The sequence below is a fragment of the Vanessa atalanta genome, chromosome 2 (assembly GCF_905147765.1).
Source record: "Vanessa atalanta chromosome 2, ilVanAtal1.2, whole genome shotgun sequence".
NCBI lineage: Eukaryota > Metazoa > Arthropoda > Insecta > Lepidoptera > Nymphalidae > Vanessa > Vanessa atalanta.
Genome location: NC_061872.1, coordinates 11,740,630 through 11,762,456, shown reverse-complemented (window position 1 = coordinate 11,762,456; position 21,827 = coordinate 11,740,630). Strand labels below are relative to the sequence as shown.

The following is a 21,827-nucleotide window of genomic DNA, read 5'->3' as shown; positions in this document are numbered from 1 at the left end:
TGCGTTCTAAAGAACTATTTCTGGACGAACGCGGAACCGAATGCGAGCCGTACAAGCGCCGATTAGATCGGAATATTCCTTTTTCAAAACTAGCAATATGGCGGCCGAAGTATGCAATAAGAACATATTTATGGTAGGTGACAGATTCGATCCTGTACTGCGTGTTAATTCGCATCATTCGTGTTTCGTTTTGATTATTTGTGTTGCGTTTTGTATTAGTAAAATTCTTAACTAATTTCTTCCTGAAAACAAATACGTAGGTAACATAATTATTTTATAATTATAGAGATACATGTTATATATCAATTGATTTAACTGACATTTATATCCGAGAAAATAATTACGAGAATAAGTTTAATAAAAGAACTAATTATAAAAGAGAAAGCATCATCTTTTTAACCTTCCGAAATTGAATAATAAAACGAAAAATAGACATTATTTTTAAATAAAGGTTTCAATTTCTTTTCATATTATAAGATTTTAAATAAAAGAAGTTCTTTTTTCAAAAATATGAAACGATTTATAACTACAATATAGACGAATTTTATTATTTGTGTATCGGTGAAAATTGACAAGAAAGCGACGTGACCGCTGTCTTTATTCGGTCACCTTTTTCTAATGCGAATAGAAAGCGCTTAATTGCTAAATAAACTAAAAGCTGAAGAGATACCACAGACAATTTTTACCCGAGTAATAATACCTTTTCGGTTGCAATTTTTTGATGGCTTACATTTAATCATGTACATTTTTTAATAGTATTATTTTGTATTGTCATATAAGGCCAAATCACAAATGTTCTCGAGAGTTCTTGTTTACCACTGCTCATAAGACATTCTATTATACAAAGTATTACATACAAGCTCAAGATTTAAGTTATTATTGTTTATACGTACGATAGAACAGAAAAATATGTATATTCGTAACTCCAATCGATAAACGTTACAGAAATTTTACATTTAATCGATATACATAGTAATACTTAAAAGACATGATGATTAATAAAAAAAGTAAAATATGATCATTCGAAATTCAAGACAAAATTTGGCGTAAGGATAAACAAGCTGCGGAAGTTTCTAGATGTGAGGATTGTTAGGAATGAAATCCTCTTGGATCCGAGCCAATGAGTGTGTTACATGCGACTTATCAAAGGGAACGAACGAACCCGCTTTTACATAACCAAAGAGGGAGAAATAAGCCTACTCTATGTACCTACTGATTTAAATGTTGACTTTGTTTTTTATCGTCTTTTATAATTATAATATAACCTCGTTGACGAAACTAAGAAGCTTATCATTTATTTAATATAGTTAATGATATAGTTGCTGTTTTGATTATCATATCGTTGCATAGTGAACAATTTTTTAAGAGTTATACGTAAAAACGGTTGCTGATTTGACTGATTTCTAATAACAAATTTATCTTCTCATATACACTAATATTATAAATGCGAAAGTCTTTATTCTGTCTGTTACGCTCTCGCGGCTAAACCACTGAAACGAATTAGATGCAATTTGGTATTAAGTTAGCTTGAATCCTAAAGATGGAAAAAAACCCCTCCCCTATTAAAGTACCTAGTCGAGGGTAAGGCCGCGGCTATAAACGATTGTATCTCCTAACATGAATTCAAAAAAGCGTTCTCCACTGCTCTTAAATAAATTTACATATAAAAATGGTCACATGGAAGGAATTCCCTTTATTATTGTAAAATGCTGCCAGCGTTACATAATAGTCAGTTTGATCAGCTAATGTTGAAATAATTGCGCTTAAAGAAAAATAAATACATCAACATGCTATAAACCATAATTATGTCGCCATTATAAAAAGTACAGAAATGTGTTATGTACAACGAGTTATATAAAGTTAATCGGTAATAAACTCATAGTTGTTTAATTGTTCTCATTATATTTACCTATATAAGGAATACTTATATAAAAGTAGATGAGCCTGCGGCTTTACACGCGCGAAATTTATAAAACTATTCCTATAGCAGAGAAACCGTCACCCTCCATTTTATCCCCTGCCTCTCGAGAGGTGAATTTAATGCCTTGGTACTCAGACTATCTTCTAACTAAACTTCATCTAAATCAGTTCAGCGGTTGAGGTAACAGACAGACATACTGCCGCATTTATAATATTAGTATATATGTATGTATTTTTTGTATCGAAGCGTCGTTAGGAAGTTTGAAAATTTTCCCATTGATCTGAAAGTTAAGTATTAAATCAGAAATCTTGTTGATGAAAAAATAATTCGGGTTCTATTCTATAATAATAGATAACCTACCTACCTACCTACCTACCTACCTACCTACCTACCTACCTACCTATGTTACAAACATAATAACTAATAATGTCGTATAATAATAAATAAATCGGATATAAAGAGACGACTTATCTTTAAGGTAACGAATTATTTTAGAAAAAAATCGGGTTATCGAAACTAGGCGACAAACGCACAGACAGACACGAGAGTGACTCTATACACTTATAGAATCCGTTTGTACCAAATCATGTACCGACTATGTTACTTCGAATAACCATGTAAGTCTAGACACTTCAGTAAACTAGAAAAATAAAAGACAATCTATCTAGACTTATGAGACCAACGTTAGAAGTTGGAGCGCTGCCAACACAGCGTCCTGTCGCCATTAAATTTAACGAGTATGTCAAATTTCGTATGAATTTTATAGCAGCTTGCTTTGCGAGGGCTTAAGAATTTCCTTCCTGGCTTATTGGGACATCAAAATGACGTAATTAGGTACGTTTTCTGGTATAAGGCATCTTTCTCGGCTCGGTATTAATATAGAAATTGGATAATTATATAGTCTGTCCGAGCTATTTCAAAATCTTCTGTCATTGTTACTGTGATTTTTAGCAATAAACAGAGCGATTCGAGAGGAAGGTTAATATGTATACATAAATGTACAGATATAATGTATCATACTGATACATGCATATTGTAGTAATTTTACTTTTTATGTTTGTTCTTGGATCTAAAGCCTTAATTCACCGGAACGACGCCGAGGCGGGCAACTCGTACCGTTTAATACTTTACATCACCGCCAATGAAACAGCCTATCAATAAATCTATATATATAGGTAAAATATTATTTTTAATGGCATAAAATAATGGCCGGAATTTAATCCCTCGTTCATTATAAAGGTACAAATTATAGAGCTTATTAAATGCAAAGAAAGACATAAAGTACTTATTGGAACATATATAAGTATAAAATTGGACTTCATGCTTTTTATCTAATTCTAACTTCTTCTAAAAGGCAAAGGCAATACTGCCAAAGCATATAAGGTCATCTAAGTATGTACGAGGATTTTTTCATAAGGAACAAATCGTATCAATATATTCAAAATATATTATTAAATTATGAAAAACTTTTTTATATCTGTTGTATTTAATTTTTTAATGTGTAAACACTTGTTAGTTGTTTCTTAATTAAACTGCTTACATATGACAAGGAACTGTATTTATTAATATTTCGTATGAATACATACGACAGTACGAACATAGTACATTTGACGGAGCAAGTAAAAAACTAGGATTGGATAAAGTTTAAGTCACAACAGTTAACTACATATCTTACATAAACCACAACGGAGCATTGTACCTCAACAAACACTCAGGAGAGTAGAAAATGAGGTGACCTAAAAACGTGCCCAGTGCATGAGTTAGCAACCACTTGTACTTCAATTGAAAATATACTTTACACGGAATGCTTCAATAAAACTTTTTTTTAGCATTAGCAGCCTGTAAATTTTCCCACTGCTGGGCTAAAGGCCTCCTCTCCCTTTGAGGAGAAGGTTTGGAGCATATTCCACCGCGCTGCTCCAATGCGGGTTGGCGGAATACACATGTGGCAGAATTTCGTTGAAAGTAGACACATGCAGGTTTCCTCACGATGTTTTCCTTCACCGCCGAGCACGAGATGAATTAGAAACACAAATTAAGCACATGAAAATTCAGTGGTGCCCAGGCAGGGTTTGAACCCGAAATCATCGGTTAAGATGCACGCGTTCTAACCACTGGGCCATCTCGGCTAATAAAACTTAATTTAATTAAAGTTAATCACAATTACATATATAGAAGTAAGGTTTGTTTGGTTGGACGCGCTAATCTCAGGAATTAATGGCCTGATTTTGAAATCTTTCAGTGTCAGATAGCCCATGTATCTGGAAATACTATGGGATTTATACCATCACGCTACTTCCAATAGGAGTAGAGTATCAGTGAAAAAAGTTGCAAAAATAAGGAAAATGTTTCTTTTGAGGGCTTCCGTTGCGTTTGCTTTGCATATAGGGGTTAAAATTATCGCCAATAGTTACCCCTATCATTTCCTAACGGGAATACGTCGAATTACCAATAAACCTGTTTATACATAGCAGTAAAACGTACTTACAGCGATGATAAATTTATTTGATAATAATAAAAGTATCAGAAAAGAATTTGTCATTGTACAATTTAATTTTAGATTCAGCGTATTGTATGGTATTTCCGGGGGCCATTACAAAGAACGCATCCAGTAACTCGAGTCAATTTCTCAGGAACCTTCGCCCACATGTGTTAATAAGTGTAACTCGATCCCGACCGTCTTTGTCTGTACTACATTCAAGAAATTAATGAGATAATAACTGAAGCTAAGCAATTCCTGTTGGTTAAAAACATCACTACAAATTGGAACGTGTTCTTATTATGAATAATTTTATTCAAATCAAAAAATATCGTCCTGACAATCCAAGGAGGTTTTATTACTTTTTAAATAATCTATCACACAACAACTATTTAAAAAAATATGCAGGATAAAAAGATTATTAAAATGAATGACTTTATAAAAAATCTATTTAAGCGTGGAGTTCCTCAACAAAATATTTTTATCGAAACTTCTGTATTTAGGTACTTAAAGACTACGGCCAGATGAAAAAGAGCAATGGTGGACTGATCTATGAGCACACCGGGCCTTGACATCGATGTTTATTTACAAAGCAGGTAGCAAGTTTTCTCTTTATTATAAACTTTGCTGGAAACACCGCTATAGTGTATGGTACACTTAATACTCATACTTAATATTTTAATGCCTTATATTTTGATTAAGGTTGAAAGAATACTGCCAAAAATATGATAAATGAAAAAAAAATTAGTCGTTTAAATAGTTTTAAAGGCATTTTTACTTTTATATATTGGACTCTATACCTAATTAATTGAATGATTGTCAACAAATAAATTAGTATCAAAACTAGATTTGCCATACTGTACATATACCTAAACTATAGTAGGTTCATTCTAGCTATAATTAGTCACCCACCGCAACTATTTTATAAAAAGCGCATCCATCATTCAAGCACATAAGTGCTTCAACCACACAATTGGTAGCGAGGCAGCAATTCCTAAGCAAAATGATATACAAGGAAGGTTCGCATCAGACAGGCAGCCGTATATATCTGCCAAGACTTACTTTATACGATAACACTATCTACCAAAGGTTTTTTTATTCTTAGCCAAAACTAACATTCATTTTTGCCCCTCATAGGCCAAGAGTTAAACATAGACCTCAAAAGGCTAGGATGTTTGCAAATGAAGCGGACATTTCACCTAATGAAAACACTTTAATAAAATTATTAACTTATTTTCTCTAATAGTTACAGGATAGTTCAGTTCTACTGACAAAGTGATACTGAATCGCAATCGAGTCTAAACGAAAACATCGTTTTTAACATTTAATTTTGCCGTTTCATAAAATCATTTGTAAAAAATACATTGGTAAAGAAGGCATATTATTCGATACAAGATTATATAGATGATGAAAAAGCGTGGCGTTAATGCTTGTTGACTTCCAGGCAGGATACATTACATACATATATAATTGTATTTAACTAACATGACTGTATTTTTAGATGAAAAAGCGTAACTACTGATTTTCTTGTCGGTTCTTCTCAGTAGAATCTACACTCCGAACCGGTGGTAGCTTTACTTAATATAGTTTATTAAATGACGATTCAAAAGTGCTTGTAAAAGCCTATTTGAATAAGGTATAATTTGATTTTGATTGAGTCGTTTTCCTATTCTACAAGCGCAACGATCCAGTTGCGGTCCGAGCAAAGTTGAATCGGAATATAGTAACCGATATAAATAAGTAGAATCAGTCTGTTACGATTAAGCTGAGTTTGATTTTTGAGGAATTGTTAACATTCAATCGGAATAGAATCTTACTATTATATATACTTAAAGTTTTAATATATTATTGGTAAAATACCGCCAGCAAAAACTTGTAATTACCAAGACACGTCGTTGATTATAATCACCTAAGATTTATTTGTATTAAAATTATAATTAAATAATAATCACATACAAATTATATATGTATATAAATATATGAATATTGTATTACGCTATATAGCATACTATAATTACTGTGAGTCAACATGTCATCTACGTCTGACATATGAGTGTTTATTTTAAACTACGAATCCATGTTGATTTTTTTCCTGTTTACAAAGTTTGTGATTGAAACAAACGTAAGCTGACAGTATTAAATATATTTATTTTAAATAAAATAATTATCAACGATTTGCAAAATATATTTAGACATTATTTTGCCCATAAAATAACTTTAAAACAAAACATCCAACAAATTTGTTAGAAGTTATTTACCCTATAGATAAAACCAGTATATTACCAATATCATTTAAATTATTGAACATTTGGCCAATTAAAATTCAGTATTGTGTTCGGAATAACCATATAATTCAACTTCGCATTTCAAGGACTACACTTCAAGAAACGTCTCTCTCAGATCAAGATCAGTCTCCATTCAAGATTAATTCAAAGAGCAGAGAAATAAGAGATATAGATATCAGAACATAGCCCTTATTATATAGGACTTACGAATAAATCCTCTTGAAGGAGTTGAGATTAAAAACGATTCTGTATTTTTTAACAAAGGAAATCTTTTGACATTTTTATATTGTATAATTTTATATTCATTTTTAGTGTAGAAATTGTATACGTCTGTTAACGGATTTGCATTATTAAAAGCGTATTCATTACAATAAGTTTTTGTATTGACTTCACTTTAAAAATACTTTTCGAATATTGTTTAATGAAGTACAGATATTATTTCTTGCAGTTCGTTAAATTAAAACTATATATATTTATATATATATGACTAGAATTATTTAATATACATATATGTATATATATATTTATTTGGAATTGAATGTAACAAAACCTCATTTATTTCAAAAATAAAGGGCAAAAAAAGTAATTTTTTTTTTAAAGACAAAAATTATACGGGAATTTATAATTAAAATAAAATATAATTATTAATACGGGCTTGCTAAGATAATTCGCGTATAGTCCATATAGTTGGCTCAAATCGAATTTGAAAAGGATGAAATTATGATGTAGATAACATAAAGGTTATGTTGTGTTAATCGGAGCGATTATTTCTCGCTATTTCTAGAAATAGGTCAGTGGAGGCTGAGCTGCGCTTTGGTGTCTCCGCTGACAAGCTTCAAGTATTGCAGCGACAAAATAAAATATTATAAAAAGCGAAGATAGGTCTCTAAACGAAAATATCTCCTAACATATTTTAAATTAAGAATGCAATCCAAATATGAAATCTTTCGGTACGTATAAACATATATTGATAATTTTGAACGACTATAGAATGATATGCCTTTTTTTTTTAATTAAGAAACCGTAGCAAATCAAATTTAAAAAGTTTTGTTACCATCTCTTATTTATATAGACTGTGAAAGGTGAAAACGCGTCGAATAAAATAATGACCAACGGTTGGCCAATAAGGACACGCACATATGACGTTTGGTGTACGTGCACACGAGGATAATAAAGTTGGCCCATTTGGCAAATTCAAAAGTGTTGTAATTTTATTTTATTATTTACATATTTAAATTTACTAATTATTATTACATGTTCCTGAAACTGTAACGACACTTTAGAAATAAGTTTTAAAATATTCTTAGCTATTTAAATATAATGACGGAACATTATTTTAACATTTTGTATCTTGGTATTGTTTCAGCCGTCACTTTATTTCAAAACATTTGCTTAAATAACTAGTACGTGATTACTTTACTTCTGTTAAGATTTAAAAAAAAACCACATACACAAATCGTTTCAGCGTTTACAACGCTATATTCAAAATGCTATAACTCGAAATACAAATTCAGCGTTTGCTAATAAGTTGCATCCGGGTATGTCCACCCTAACGGATATCCTCTGAGTATCAACAGATTCAATATCACCAGGAAATATTATTATGTAATAGAGTTAACCTCTTACTCCACTTAATATAAAATTGAGGCTACATTTAACAACCAATTTCTAGTGGATGAAATTCATTCATTATTAGAGCTTCTTGTAAATTACCAACTGATGGCTTGAGGCCTATATCGGTTTGGATTGAGGCCTTACATCGAAGATTTAACACTAATTCCCTGTTGCTTTCGTGACAGTTGGTGGATAAGCATGTGGCAGAATTTAATTGCAATTAAACACATACATGTTCCCTCACGATGTTTTCCTTCACCGCTGAGCATGTAGTCGAATTAAGAATTTGTTGATTTTCATATCGGATGCATAAATTGAACTGTCTATATTGATTGTATATAATTTATTTCATGAAAATAAATGAATTTATCTATCGGGTTTCTGCGATTCTTCATGATATAATCTATATTCAGAATCGGCAGATGTAAATAAAATGTATTCTTGACTTGAAAAGAAGTGTGCACGTGAATATTTCAATGGAGTTTATTTTAATTTAAAAGCGTACGAGTGTGAAGTTACAAAAAGTAATTCAAATTAAATAAAAAAAAGGAATTTAAATTTAAAAAAAAAAACCATCCTACGAAAATTACTTCGTTCTAGGTTCGTTTACCGAGAAAATTGCATTTGCCGCTGAAATTTAAATTACCAACAAAAATAGTGACATTATTTTTTTTTTTAAAAACGAGGCAGAGGCCTTTTTCAATGGTTAGGATTATTATATTAAAACAGAATTTAAAAACATGATACGGTTAATGTTCAGTTTTAAAATATTATATACATTCCTATAAAGAAAGTATATGTACTTAAAATGAACTATTTATTTTATTTGGTGATATTAAATATGCTATTATTAAGTATGCACTACAGATTATTAAACAGCAAATATCGTTTAGTAGTTCAATTCTTAAAATCTGACAGTGTTTTGTTTTATCAAAATCTTTCTGGAATAACATATATCAAATATGGAATGACTGAATAGTTTTTGAGATATGTTCTGGTATAGGTTTATAATGCGTATAAAGATCTTGATACTTTTTATGGCTTGAAGTCAAAGCTCGTTTTTGGATTATCGTAAGACCAAAGTTTTATATTGCCGTGCAAGGTTCGAGATTCTTCAAAATAAAACATCGCGGACATGTTACGTTACCAAACTCAAAAGAACAATTATTCCCATTAACTTTGTTTTGGTCGTATTTGGAGCCGCAAGCACAACCGCTGTACAGTTTAAATACAAATCACGCCTAAATCACACACCGTTCTAACATAAAATACTAAAGCGTCATTTAAATCGAAAGAGAAACTATTCGTACGCCTCGGGGGTAATTTCTTCAGCGAACATGCAAGGTCGCACGACTTCCATGATTGATTCAAAGCCGACCGGTTATAACAGATGAGATGGAAAGGTTCATTATTGACACGCATAGAAAGTTTTGTAACATTCAGATGTAAGAAGCTGGTAGTGAATAAAAGTAGAGCTTGTAAACATTGTTACGATTAATCATTTGCATGTCTGTAAATTTTAATCTGTATTTATCTGTACCTACATACAATCAAAATATTATTTATTCAAATAGGCTCATAGAAGCACTTTCGTCATGTTACAGTTTTGAATTGAAAAGCTACCACCGTTTCAGAAAGTAGATTCTACCGAGGCGAGTAACTCAGTTATAGATACTAAAATTATAAATGCGTAAGTTACTCCATGTGTCTGATGATCTTTGACCCAAATTTGATGAAATTTGGCATAAAGTCAGCTTGAACTCCGAGGGAGAACATGGGCTTTATTATGCTTAACATATTATGACCAACCTCAAAACGCGAGCGAAACCGCGGGCGACCATTAGTCAAAAATAATTAAGAATATTTAAGACTAGTGTTAAATACTCTTTAGGAACCGTGTATAAAAATAAATGTATTTTTAATAAAATGTGAGATTACTATTTTCAGATCGGTATCTTCAAAAAGGAGCCGACATCAAATTAAAATTTACCGCCGCTTTGACGAAGTTCTATTTGGTTTTAAGACGGCTAAGAATGCCTTTTGTTCAGACTTTGTAATTTTATGGGTCAATAAATCCACAAAGCTGTAACGGGGTCGCATTTGTGCATAAAATAGCTTTAGAGATCAATTATTGCAGACAATGTTATCTACAGAAGTCGTATTTTTTTTAAATATATTGACAAAGATATTATAATATTCAGACGTAAAAGTCGCAAATAGGTTTTATGGAAAAAAATTCTCTCTATGCACGCATCTCATATCACTGAATATTTTAATAAAACTTGTATAATTTAGACTGGCAGCATATGAAACAGATTCTAGAAGAGAATTGAATAAATTTAAACAAAAAATTTCGTATTCGACGTCAAAGTTCAAGGCAGCTGAACAGATCTTATATTCTATAGTTAAATAAGGATTTATATCTAAGGTCTTCGTCAATGTATTCGCAGTTACAAAATAAGCTTAATATTATAGTAACAAAAAGTCTAGAATAGCAATTGTGATTACATTCCTGAGACAGACTACATTTAACATAATGTTCGGTAATTATATTCTTAGTTAAATATAGTTAATTAGATTTGGTACATAGTTCTTCAAATAGATTCGAAGTAACTCTGAATGCAGGAACAGTTTACGTTAGTTAAAGCATTTAGATCTGATCTACGATCAGACGGACATGTCTAACACTCGTGTCCTGTATCCTGTAGAAGTTATGTAACCGACTTGTGGAAGTCCACGATTCTCCACGTCATTTTAAAACGCTCGTCAAGGCTAAGTGTGTATAATTACATCAATTTTGAACATTGGCTTAAGAAATTAAAATATAATTTTACATAGAACTAACGGTTTTTGAAAATGTTATACTGTCTAACCTTTCCGTCTGGGTACTAATCAGATATTCTACCGCATAACAGCAATACTTAGTATTTTTATGTTTCGGTTTGAAAGATGAGTGTTAAATAAAGGAATATAACACAAGGGACATGACTTAATTCACCAGATTGTTAGCGCAACGACGATGTTACCATTTAGGTTAATATTTCTTACAACGCCATCGCTTATGGGCGGTGGTGATCATTCACCATGAGGTGGCATTAGCCCGTCCGCCTGTACATAACATTAAAAAAAAAACTAGTACATACTTTAGGCTACGTTGACTCAGTATAAAAAGAAATAGGAGTGTGTCAAATTCATCCCACAGTTTACATAATTTTAAGTAAAACGTCAACGCCATTAAACTTCCCTTAAACGTATCGTTCAGGAACCAGAGTTATGCCCAGCTCATCTCTTGTTTTGTTGTGTCAGAAATTTAATGAGTCAGGTTTGATACTTTTAGAAGATTAACGTAATCCTAGCATGTACTACGTCCATGGTCGACGGTGATTTAAATTCATCACACATTTATAACAGGAAAAATATCTCATATAAATAGCGTTACGATATTAAATTACAGAAAATCTATGGTCATTCCGTTTTTTTTTTTATGCGATAAGGCAAAATAAAAACATATTACTGCCAGCGTTGCCTAAAAAGGAGAATATATGAAGAAAATGATCGGCTAATTATATTATATATTCTTCTTGTTTCTCAACATAATATTACGTGTAACAAGAAAAAAAGGTTATTAATATTTTTTTTCTTAAGGCATATGTCGCACGCAAATGGAAACATCTGGCAAATAAATACGATAATTTATAATTGTTTCGTATTGCGTTCCGATCAAGGTGTAAATGGTAATAATGGGATTAACATTCAAGCAACACTTCGATGACATCATAACGATAGTATGTCATGGATAATATATTCCCAAGATTATGAAAAGCAAAGTCAAGTAATTGTGACAAAAAATTATAAGGACTCGTGGGAATTATGATTTTTACAATGGACATATTGTTTGTAATAAAAAAAAAGAAACCTTTGAAATAAATTTTGAAGTAACCAAAACTAAGTGTATTTATATTAATTGTTCGTTATTTCAACATAAAATAAATCCAGGGTCGCTATTGTTGTAAGATTATTTTTGGGACGTATTTTTGCAAAACAAAAGTTGAAAATACCTTTTATTAGTCAGTAGTTTTTGCCAGATGTGTATCCGGAGCAAAAATGGAAATAATATGTTTTCGGAATAACTCGAGTTATTGTATTTCAATAAGCATCTAATTTAATTGATCTTAACGGTATTAATAAATTCATAATCCGACCGTTAAATTAAAGCACAATTTTCACCTTTTGTCATCCTCTCTCTTTTGTAGAAAAAGTGTAATTTCAAATAAGTAATTTAAATAAACAAGGTTTTTTATTATTAATAATAATAATTTCTTATTTAAGTATAATAGTTTAATTGTAGTTACTATTTAAGATAAGAAGGATGGGAGAAAAAATATTCGATTTTCAAATCTTTACAAAATGGCGACCAACTTTTTACCTGCTTCCATAGAGAACCGACGACATAAAGTATTTTTTTAATATTATCGCATTTCCAGCCTATGCTTTGACCATAAACCAAAGTCCGGATCGAACGTGCATCTGCATTCAATTGAAATATCAAGCTTTAAACTCCATATATAACTACATATATGCATCGATAATTCAACATTGCGGTATTTTTGAAAAAGATAGTTTTACATTTATTATTTATAAATAAATTTAAACTTGTTTTTGTTCATTGTGCTAGTAATAAGCTACCGTGTACTATGTATAATATTGCAGTGTCAAAGTTCCCGTATTGTATGCTAAAATTCTCGTGAACAATAGACAGAAGTCATTACTAATTTTACGGTTTAAAAGCATTCGAAATTGATAATGACGATATACAATGACAATCATATTTTTTACTACGAATGACGTGGTTTGGTAATTAAGTTAGGTTTAGCTCATTTTGGACGTTAAGTCTCAGTATAATCTGACCGTTTTGAGCTAATTACGTAAAGTTTAAACATCCGATGTGATCTGCATTTTAATTGGGTCGCGTTTATGATTAATTTTCTATATTGAATGTTAGGTAATCCGGTATTATGATTCCGATAGCAATCGATCGTATAGCGATATTAGCGATAGCTACGCATACGGTTTGATAATACAGTTACGCCCACCTCTGCGGGTTAGCGACGCACACGGCGCACCGTGCTAGAGCCACACTTTCACCTACGCCCTCTGCGAGCGAATTGTATGCGAATACTGTGTCGTAACTCGGAACGACCCTATTGGGAATACCGTTGTCATTTACATAGTGCATTGTTAACGGAATATGTATGGAGTATGTCATGAAGCCGACTGCATAGGTGGCTGTTGAAATGAGTTGTAGTTTTAGCGATATTGACATGACAATTAATCTAATTAGATTTATTGCAGTTGCAAGTCTTTACAATGCTGTTAGTTAACCGGTACGTGTTTTATATTGGTTTAAGGAAAGTTTGTGGAAATGCAAATGCCCACTACGAGACATCAGCAGTAATCACGAGTTCATCGCCCGGCATCGATCGCGCTGTTTGTAAACATTGCGGCAATATGCGACTTCGACCAAAATATTAGAAGATAACCTAGGCAACGCCCACGATATTAGGCAGCTTGTCATAGAGGGTAAAGCGGGACTCACCTGTACGATCTGCGCGCTGTCTTTGTCGAGCAGAAACTCCATGGATTTGTGGGGCCGAGGCGCGCGCTGGTCGGGCGGCGCCAGGGCGAGCAGGGATCGCGCGTGCAGCACCGTGCGCTGCGTGTCCACGTCGGTCTCGAGCACGCCGGGCGCCGGAGCGGGCGGCGGGCGCGGCCGCGGAGGCTTGTGCGCCACGCCGCCCGCCACGGGGGGTGCCACCGCCCGCGACACACCCTCCTCCTTCAGCGGGATGCGCACATACTGCGGCCCGGCGGCCGCCGCTCGCACTCCCTGCCCCGCGTCTGCCGTCGTCGGCGGACCGCTGATACTCGCTCGCCCGTTCGCGCCTGCGCCCCTAGATTTTTTTTCTTTGCGCCCCGAGAATCGGAAGTTCGCGAACCGCGAAAGGAAACCGGCGATGCGGCTGCGCGGCGCACGCGCGCCCGCTTCCGTCATTGCGACGGCGCACTCTGCGGCCTGCGCGCGCGATCCCTCGCCTTCCCCCTCCACTTCCACTACCTCTGCGTCTGCCCCGTCCACGCTCGCACTCGAACTCTCGCTCGTCGTTCGTTCTGAACTTTCGTTACTACTCGTACTAGTTTCTCGCCAACTAACTTCAGCCACTATTGGTGAAAAAGTGACTCCTTTCGATCCTGTCGAAACAGAGCGCGCCGGTAACGCCGAGTCGGGCGGCCGCGGGGCGACTAGTTGTAGTGAAGCTCGCAACTCTTCTGGAGTTTCGCGATGCGGCGTCGCCCGCGCTCGCAACTCGGGCGTAGAACGAACTCGCGCGTCTCCAGATCGAAGGGGCGTCGATGCAAAACTAGGCTCTCGAACAGGATCTGGCGAGGGAGACCGCGGCGGTGATGGTGTAGCTGATGACGGTTCCATACGCCGTCGAAGCTCATCAAGAACGTCATCCCATGCACCCCACGAGTCCTGTAGTCGCCGTGCAGTCAGCACGGAGAGCTCACGATCGTAATTTCCGGTGTCGGCGAGCGCTCTTTTCGCGTTTTCGTCCAATCTACGCGCTGTAGCTTCCATTTCCCTTGCAAACGCTTGTTCCGATTCAGTGGTGGAGTCGCTGCCAGCGCTCGGCTCGCGGGCCGGCGTTGACCGCAAGGGACGCGTAACCACATCGAGCAAGGGCGGTGGAGGTGGCGGCTGATGCGAGGGTCGCGGAGGGGGCGGCGGAGGGAGTCGCGGTCTCCGCGGCCCTCCGCGATAGTCTAGGGCCGTCAGGTCGGCCACGCTTACGGTAAAACTGTCGCAAACTTCGAAGGTCTGACGAAATCGCGCACTGTGTGTCGCGTGGCGTTTTGGCTCGGTGCAGACGTCGAGCTCGGCGGGCAACGAGAGAGCGCGCGCAGCGCGGTGCTGGCGACGCGTGGCACTGGGCGAGACGAGGCAGGGCACGCTGCCGGCGGCGACCGGCCCGTGCGCTATTTCGGGCGGGCCACGGCGGGCAGGCGGGGGCGGCCGGCGCGCGCGCTCACTGTAACCACTGTCCTCGCTGAGGTTTTCTGCTGAAAGATGGGCACGAGGCGCTGGTCGAACGGGCGGTGGTGACGCAGGGGGCGACTCGAGGGAGTCCGGCGATAGACTAGGTGAAACTGGAGCGGCACATGACCGTTCGAGGGATTCGAATTGCGCGAGGCTAGACGAACGTGAGAGAGAACCGAGGCTGGTCGGCGAGTTGGCTCGCTCTCGTCTCCGGCGTTTTGCCGGACACGCCCACTCCCGCTCGGACTCGCTGTCGCACTCCGATCCTGATGGATGAAGAGAAGCTAATTTCAAATTCTTAATTAATGCTACTGAGATACACCACCACCTTCAACGGCTTCAAGCGCCGGTAATGACAATGACACAGAAAGTGATATATTTATATTAATTTGGATAACATCCAAAAAAGAAATCTAGATGTTATAATTAAACGTTTGACATACAATGTAAATGAAGTAAATTAAGAAAAAAATATATTATTTAATTAAAAGGAACATTGATGTATAATTTGATACTTTAATTTAAATTGTAAATAGAAACAATATTTATACTATATGGTGATAAGTAACGCCATCTATACTTTTCTTCAAATAACATTGAGAACATTAGCTATTCGTCCCTAGATGGCGCTACGTGCGTAAATTTAAACTTTTTGTAAATACCTGCTGTGCCGCGAACATGTATGACTGAGTCGGCATCTGAGTCAGATAGCCAGGTGGCTGCAGAAGAGCGTTCAGAACGCAAGTCATCGCTTGTTTCCTCGACTATTGTTTCGAGGTACAAAGCGTGAGTGCTGCCATTGTCACCTGAACACAAAACATTTATTTGTATTTTCTATTCTATAACAGATGGCGCTAGTACACAAATTTTATTCAAATATATTTTTTTTCAGTATGGTCCACATCTAAACAATAGCATCAAACAATTATCTTCTTTGATAATTAATTCAAATATTTGCATAAAATTGCAGTAAAAATATATAATCAAAACAATAATAATTCTTATGCTAGTAAACTTTCTCTCTTCTACTCATTGAATTATGTAATGTTGATATTTTATTCGTGCTAGTAACAAATTATTGTCCCCTTGTATCTTTTTAGGAAAGGCGACTTTATTTCTAAGTATAGAAGATTTACAATTCTGCAGCATTGATTGTATTTCCGTCAAACGAGTTCAATAACATCGACTTGATTAAAGCAGATACGTATTATTTTGTTAACAAAATTGACATTGCGAAGACCGTGAAATTCTGATACATAAGCCGTTATAACGACTTTATTCATTTCTTTATTAGAGAAAAAAAACTTTAAATACATATATAAAATAATCATTACTATTGAAAAAATATGTGAAATACAACGCTAACGAGCTAATTGACTTGACTTTGATTGATTTTTGACGTTAACAATTGAGTTAATATTACATCAGACTATTTTACCAAAGTTCAAAATCTCGCTAAACATTTTCTAATTTAAAACTAGTTTCCTATCGTAGTTTCGCCCACGCGTGGGACTGAGATACCCCCAGGGATACCCTATGTCGTAATAATATTAGTTAGAATAAAAGTAATCAAATCAAATTTATTCGATTATATATTATGAGGTCAAACGTCAGGCTACCGCTGACATTAAAAAAAAAAAAAACGGATTGAACGATCAAATCCAATCATGATTACAGTCCACATAAAACAATAGTGGGGCAGATATATGAATTCCCAGTCGGTCTGACCTCGCTGATGAGGTCAGACGTGTACCAGACCATCGGAGCTATAACGGTGACTGCTCACTGTACGTCCGTGTGACATCTCGCTAGGTATAAACGATAATGCCTATTTACGTTATTGTATTTCGGTCGTCCTTTTAAACAAAATAATGTTTATTAATCTATCTAAAACGACAATGTTAGGATTTTAAAATAATAAATCACGTTAACAAAAAAACATAAATAAGGCAAAGTTTATTTCTCGATAAAATACAACATGAAAAGATGAAAATCATGGAATTAGTATATTATTTTCATGCTAATTAAACTTTACGGGTTTCTCGGTCAATTATATACTCCGAACCGGTATCTAAACATTTAATTTAATAAGGTAACATGAAGATTCAATGTTTTTATGAGTTTAGATCAATAGAGAATATTTTAATGCTTTGAACGGGTTTTTCTTTAAACAGAAAAGCTATTCTAATCCAATTACGATTCAACGATTATATCATGTTAAAGTCAAAATCTTTATACATTATAGAAGCGTTACACTTGTTAATTGATTAACATAAACTTCTTCCGTTTCGGAAAAAGAAACCTCATTCCTGAGAAGCACTAGCGAAGAAGATATCGATATATCGATACCTTTATATACAATGCACTTCACTAGATACGTATTAAAAAAAAAAAGTAAAAAAGAAAGCACAAAAATACACCAATAATTCTCATTTATAATATTATTAATAAGATACGATACCTTTTAATATAATTTATCGAATAGTAATAATTGAAACATCGTTAAGAAGATCAGACGAAGGTATTCCCGCGAATGAGACACTTATTACATTAATATTTTAATTGTGTATAGATTTTTATATAACGATGGTCAATTTAATTTTACTTCATTTGTTATTTGTATATTCAGCCACATCATGATTATTTCAAATGAAACGAGTTTATATATCACAGATATATATTTGTTATCGGATAATGTTACCGTTACTTTAATGATGAATCTAACACGACTGTTAACTGATGAAATATTGGAAACAAACCTGTCAATTTACATTATTACGGGCCAATTTCATAATTCATAATTTTATATATAAATATGCTTTAATTATTTCCGTAATAAATTTAAATAAAATTCGTCAAATTGTTAACTTTTTTACATACAAAATTAAAAGCCCTTGAAGTTGTTTGCTTTTAAAGGCAAGATTAAATTATTCTTGCAATTTAACGTATAATCAACGTACAGCGTTTCTCAAAGTTCATTAGTTTAAAATTGCATTGCAATTTGATCAGACTGCAATGGCAAGGAATTTTAATGGGAGTTCATCGACCTCGTTTGATGGCATTAGGCCGGTTCTAAATTATCTATACTATGGGATGGTTATTAATTGAGAAGATTAATCAAATACAAGACGCATCGACTTTATACTGTTCTAAATAACCTTTACATTAATTTGACTTAATCCTCTACTCTTTCTAAGCCTACATATGAGAACACATTATCGATAGTTTTAAATCAGTTCAAAAAGTTATATATATATATTTTTTTAATTTGTCATTCTGCCAACAATTTATTTTATTCTAGATTAATCATAATCAAACCTTCTACTAAAATACTTTATTATAGTATCAAAATCTTATTTAATATAGAAGCATTTGATTGTAAAAATCTACGACCGGTACTGAAATAAACACCACGAACCTGAGAAGAACTGGCGAAAGAAATTCAGCGAGATTTTTTTTATTATTTCAAATTTAACATATTATGGGTTTCATTACAAAAACAAAATGCATTTTTTATTTGAAATATAGTGGAGGTGATCATTTCATTTCCAATGTGTACGATTAAGATAAGAATTTAGTTTTTTAATATCTTTTAGTACCAAAGTAAACAAAGGTTCCTTTATTATACTGTGGAAATTACTAGAATTAAACAAGGCGCGCCGTATCACATCAACCACCATCTAAATCACAATATTATTTTTAATTACAATATAATTTTCTCTATTGGTTGTGTAATATAATGCATGATAATATAAATAAAAATAAAAATTTAAAATAGTGTTATTTATATTGTATATTACTATTTAAAATTTTTATACTATTAGTATCCTAGCTGACTATTCTGCTTTCTATGTGTGTTATTTGTCGTGGAATGCTAAACATATTTCGGAAAGTATTCGGTTCTCTTCGACATGTAGCGGTCGCATCGACATCACGAAACCGGAATACTTCATAATAAATTCCTGTATGAAAAAATGCAATAGAAACAAAACGAACGCGGTCCCTTCGCAACACGGTTTATATTGAAGTAATTAGCTATCACGAACAGTTGAAATACAACATTCCAAACATTCCAATCAATTTGTAAGACGCGAAGATAATTACTGTATTGCATACTATGATCGACAACATTTTTATATGTAAAATAAAATGGAATTAAAACGAAGATTTTTTTTTTAAATTAAAATGAGTAACTATTGAGATTATTCTTCATAAATTATATATAACCTATTCCAATGAAAGTAGGAATAAAGATAAACAAATCTTAGATTCCCATTTTTCTTGCAATTTGTTAATAACTCAGCTATATCGTTTAAAATAAGAGTTAAGCAACACTTTCTTGCCACTTAAATTTAATTTATTTTATATGTATGTATATATATTTTTTTTATATCTATGTAAGTTGAATGTATATATATATTATAAATAATGGTATATATTAATGTATTTATTTGTATTTAGTGTGTAATATATTCATTTATCGTTAAGTCTACTTGAATTTTATAATATAAAACTAATTGATATTGTACCTACACCATAAATATGTATTACAAATAATCTCCACTGGATTCAGGGTTTCTGGAAGTGATCTCTTGTTAGAGATAAGTTATCCCTCTGTACACATTTTTCATTTATATAATTTTCTGTATACTCTGTTGGTACATAAATAAATAAATAATATATTGTGTACTATTAAGAGTTAATGATTAATATAACTATATTTATAATTCAAACCTATCATACTTAACTACTTATTTCCACATTACTTCCAAAATTCCGATATCAGTTTCGTCGACGTTCAAAGTGCAATTTTTTCGCAAATCCATAGTGAATATCATAGATTAATCAAGCTCTCGACCAATTATATCGCGTCAATTTGCTGTCAAATGTTATTTATTTAGCTTTTTTCCTCTTATGGTTGGCATAGAGTATACATGTAAATGTAATTCAAGGGTATTTTGATATTTTTTGTTAAACTAGATGTCGTCCGCGGGTTGGTCGTAAGGTGTTTAGTATAAAAAAGTGGCCTTTGTCCTTTTTTAGAGTTTAAGCTTGCTTCATACAAAATTTAATCAAATTCGGTTTAGTCGTGAAAAAGTGTATATGATAGAGTTACGTAAGTATATAAATATCGTAGTAAATAATATGTATATTGTATATAATACGGATAGTATTTAAAACGGGATATTTACCATGTTTTTTTTTTGGCGTAGCTCGATATTTCGACATTATCTACAAATGTCTTGTTCACGAGAATGGAGAAAAAAATCTTATATATAATATTGATATGTGAGCGTACATCTTCTATAGGAATTAACATTGTATATTCTATTAAGCAAGTCGACTCCTAAGGGATGTGTTATTATTCATTATTCATCTCGTGGTCAATACTTTAGTAACAAGCAAATGTGATTACACTGTCTTAAAAAATAATATGATGCATGTATACAAATGTACAAGGGAATACATATCTTTTTAACTTATTAGGTTTATATTTATACGTTTTAGTTGTTCCATAGTATTATTTTTGTATTTATTATGATTCCATGGTCAAGGTATTTCAATCAAAACAAATAATTTAGTAACAATATAAACAAAATATTCCGAAAATAATATCACGAGCGTGTAACGTGTTGAATGTTAGAACACAGTAATGATTGTATGGATTATTTCTGGTACGTGCAATAAACACATATTTACAAATCAAACATTGTTCGTTAGTTTAAGTTTAGACATTCGTAACACTACAGTACTATTCCGTTTCGTATAAAAGTCGATTGTTATGCGAAATCTAATAGATATGTAGATCTCAAGATCTACATTACATTAGAATGTGAAACGTCATAAAACGGAGAGAACATCAAGTGTAGACGCAGCGCTAACGTCTAAACGTGCTTTCCGAGGAATCAGCTATCTCGTACAACAGTATAAAACAAGGTCCCTTTCCGCCGTTTGTACGCTTAGACCGCTTAAACTACGCAGCAGATTTTCATCAATAAACAGTTTTTTTTATAATATCGTAGGCAGACGAGCAAATGGGCCACCTGATGGTAAGTTGTCACAACCGCCCGTAGACAATAGCCATATTATCCATTCCTTACATCACCAATGCGCCACCAACCCCGGGAACTAAGATGTTACGTCCCTTGTGCCTCTAGTTACACTGGCTCACTCACTCTTCAAACCGGAACACAACAATACTGAGTATTGCTGTTTGGCGGTAGAATATCTGATGAGTGGGTGGTACCTATCCAGACGGGCTTGCACAAAGCCCTACCACCAAGTAAAGAGTGATTCAAAAGGAAGGTTTATATTATAGGAAAAATGACAATTTTTCTTTTGATGTTTGTTTTTCAATCTAAAAGTCAAACGTACTAATACTAATTCAGAAAAAAAATACATTTTTTGTGTGAATATTGTAGTCAAAAT

At 33.9% G+C, this 21,827-nt stretch overlaps 1 protein-coding gene across 1 annotated transcript in view; it reads right to left on the bottom strand.

Moving 5' to 3' along the window:
- The window catches only part of LOC125075389, an 88,999-nt gene that overhangs the window by 27,156 nt on the left and 40,016 nt on the right, over positions 1 to 21,827 (bottom strand). The window contains exons 2-3 of the mRNA XM_047687132.1: positions 16,061 to 16,204; positions 13,896 to 15,664 (exon numbers count right to left, since the gene is read on the bottom strand). Of these exons, the coding sequence (XP_047543088.1) occupies positions 13,896 to 15,664; positions 16,061 to 16,204 (1,913 nt within the window). The remainder of the gene's footprint in view (positions 1 to 13,895; positions 15,665 to 16,060; positions 16,205 to 21,827) is intronic.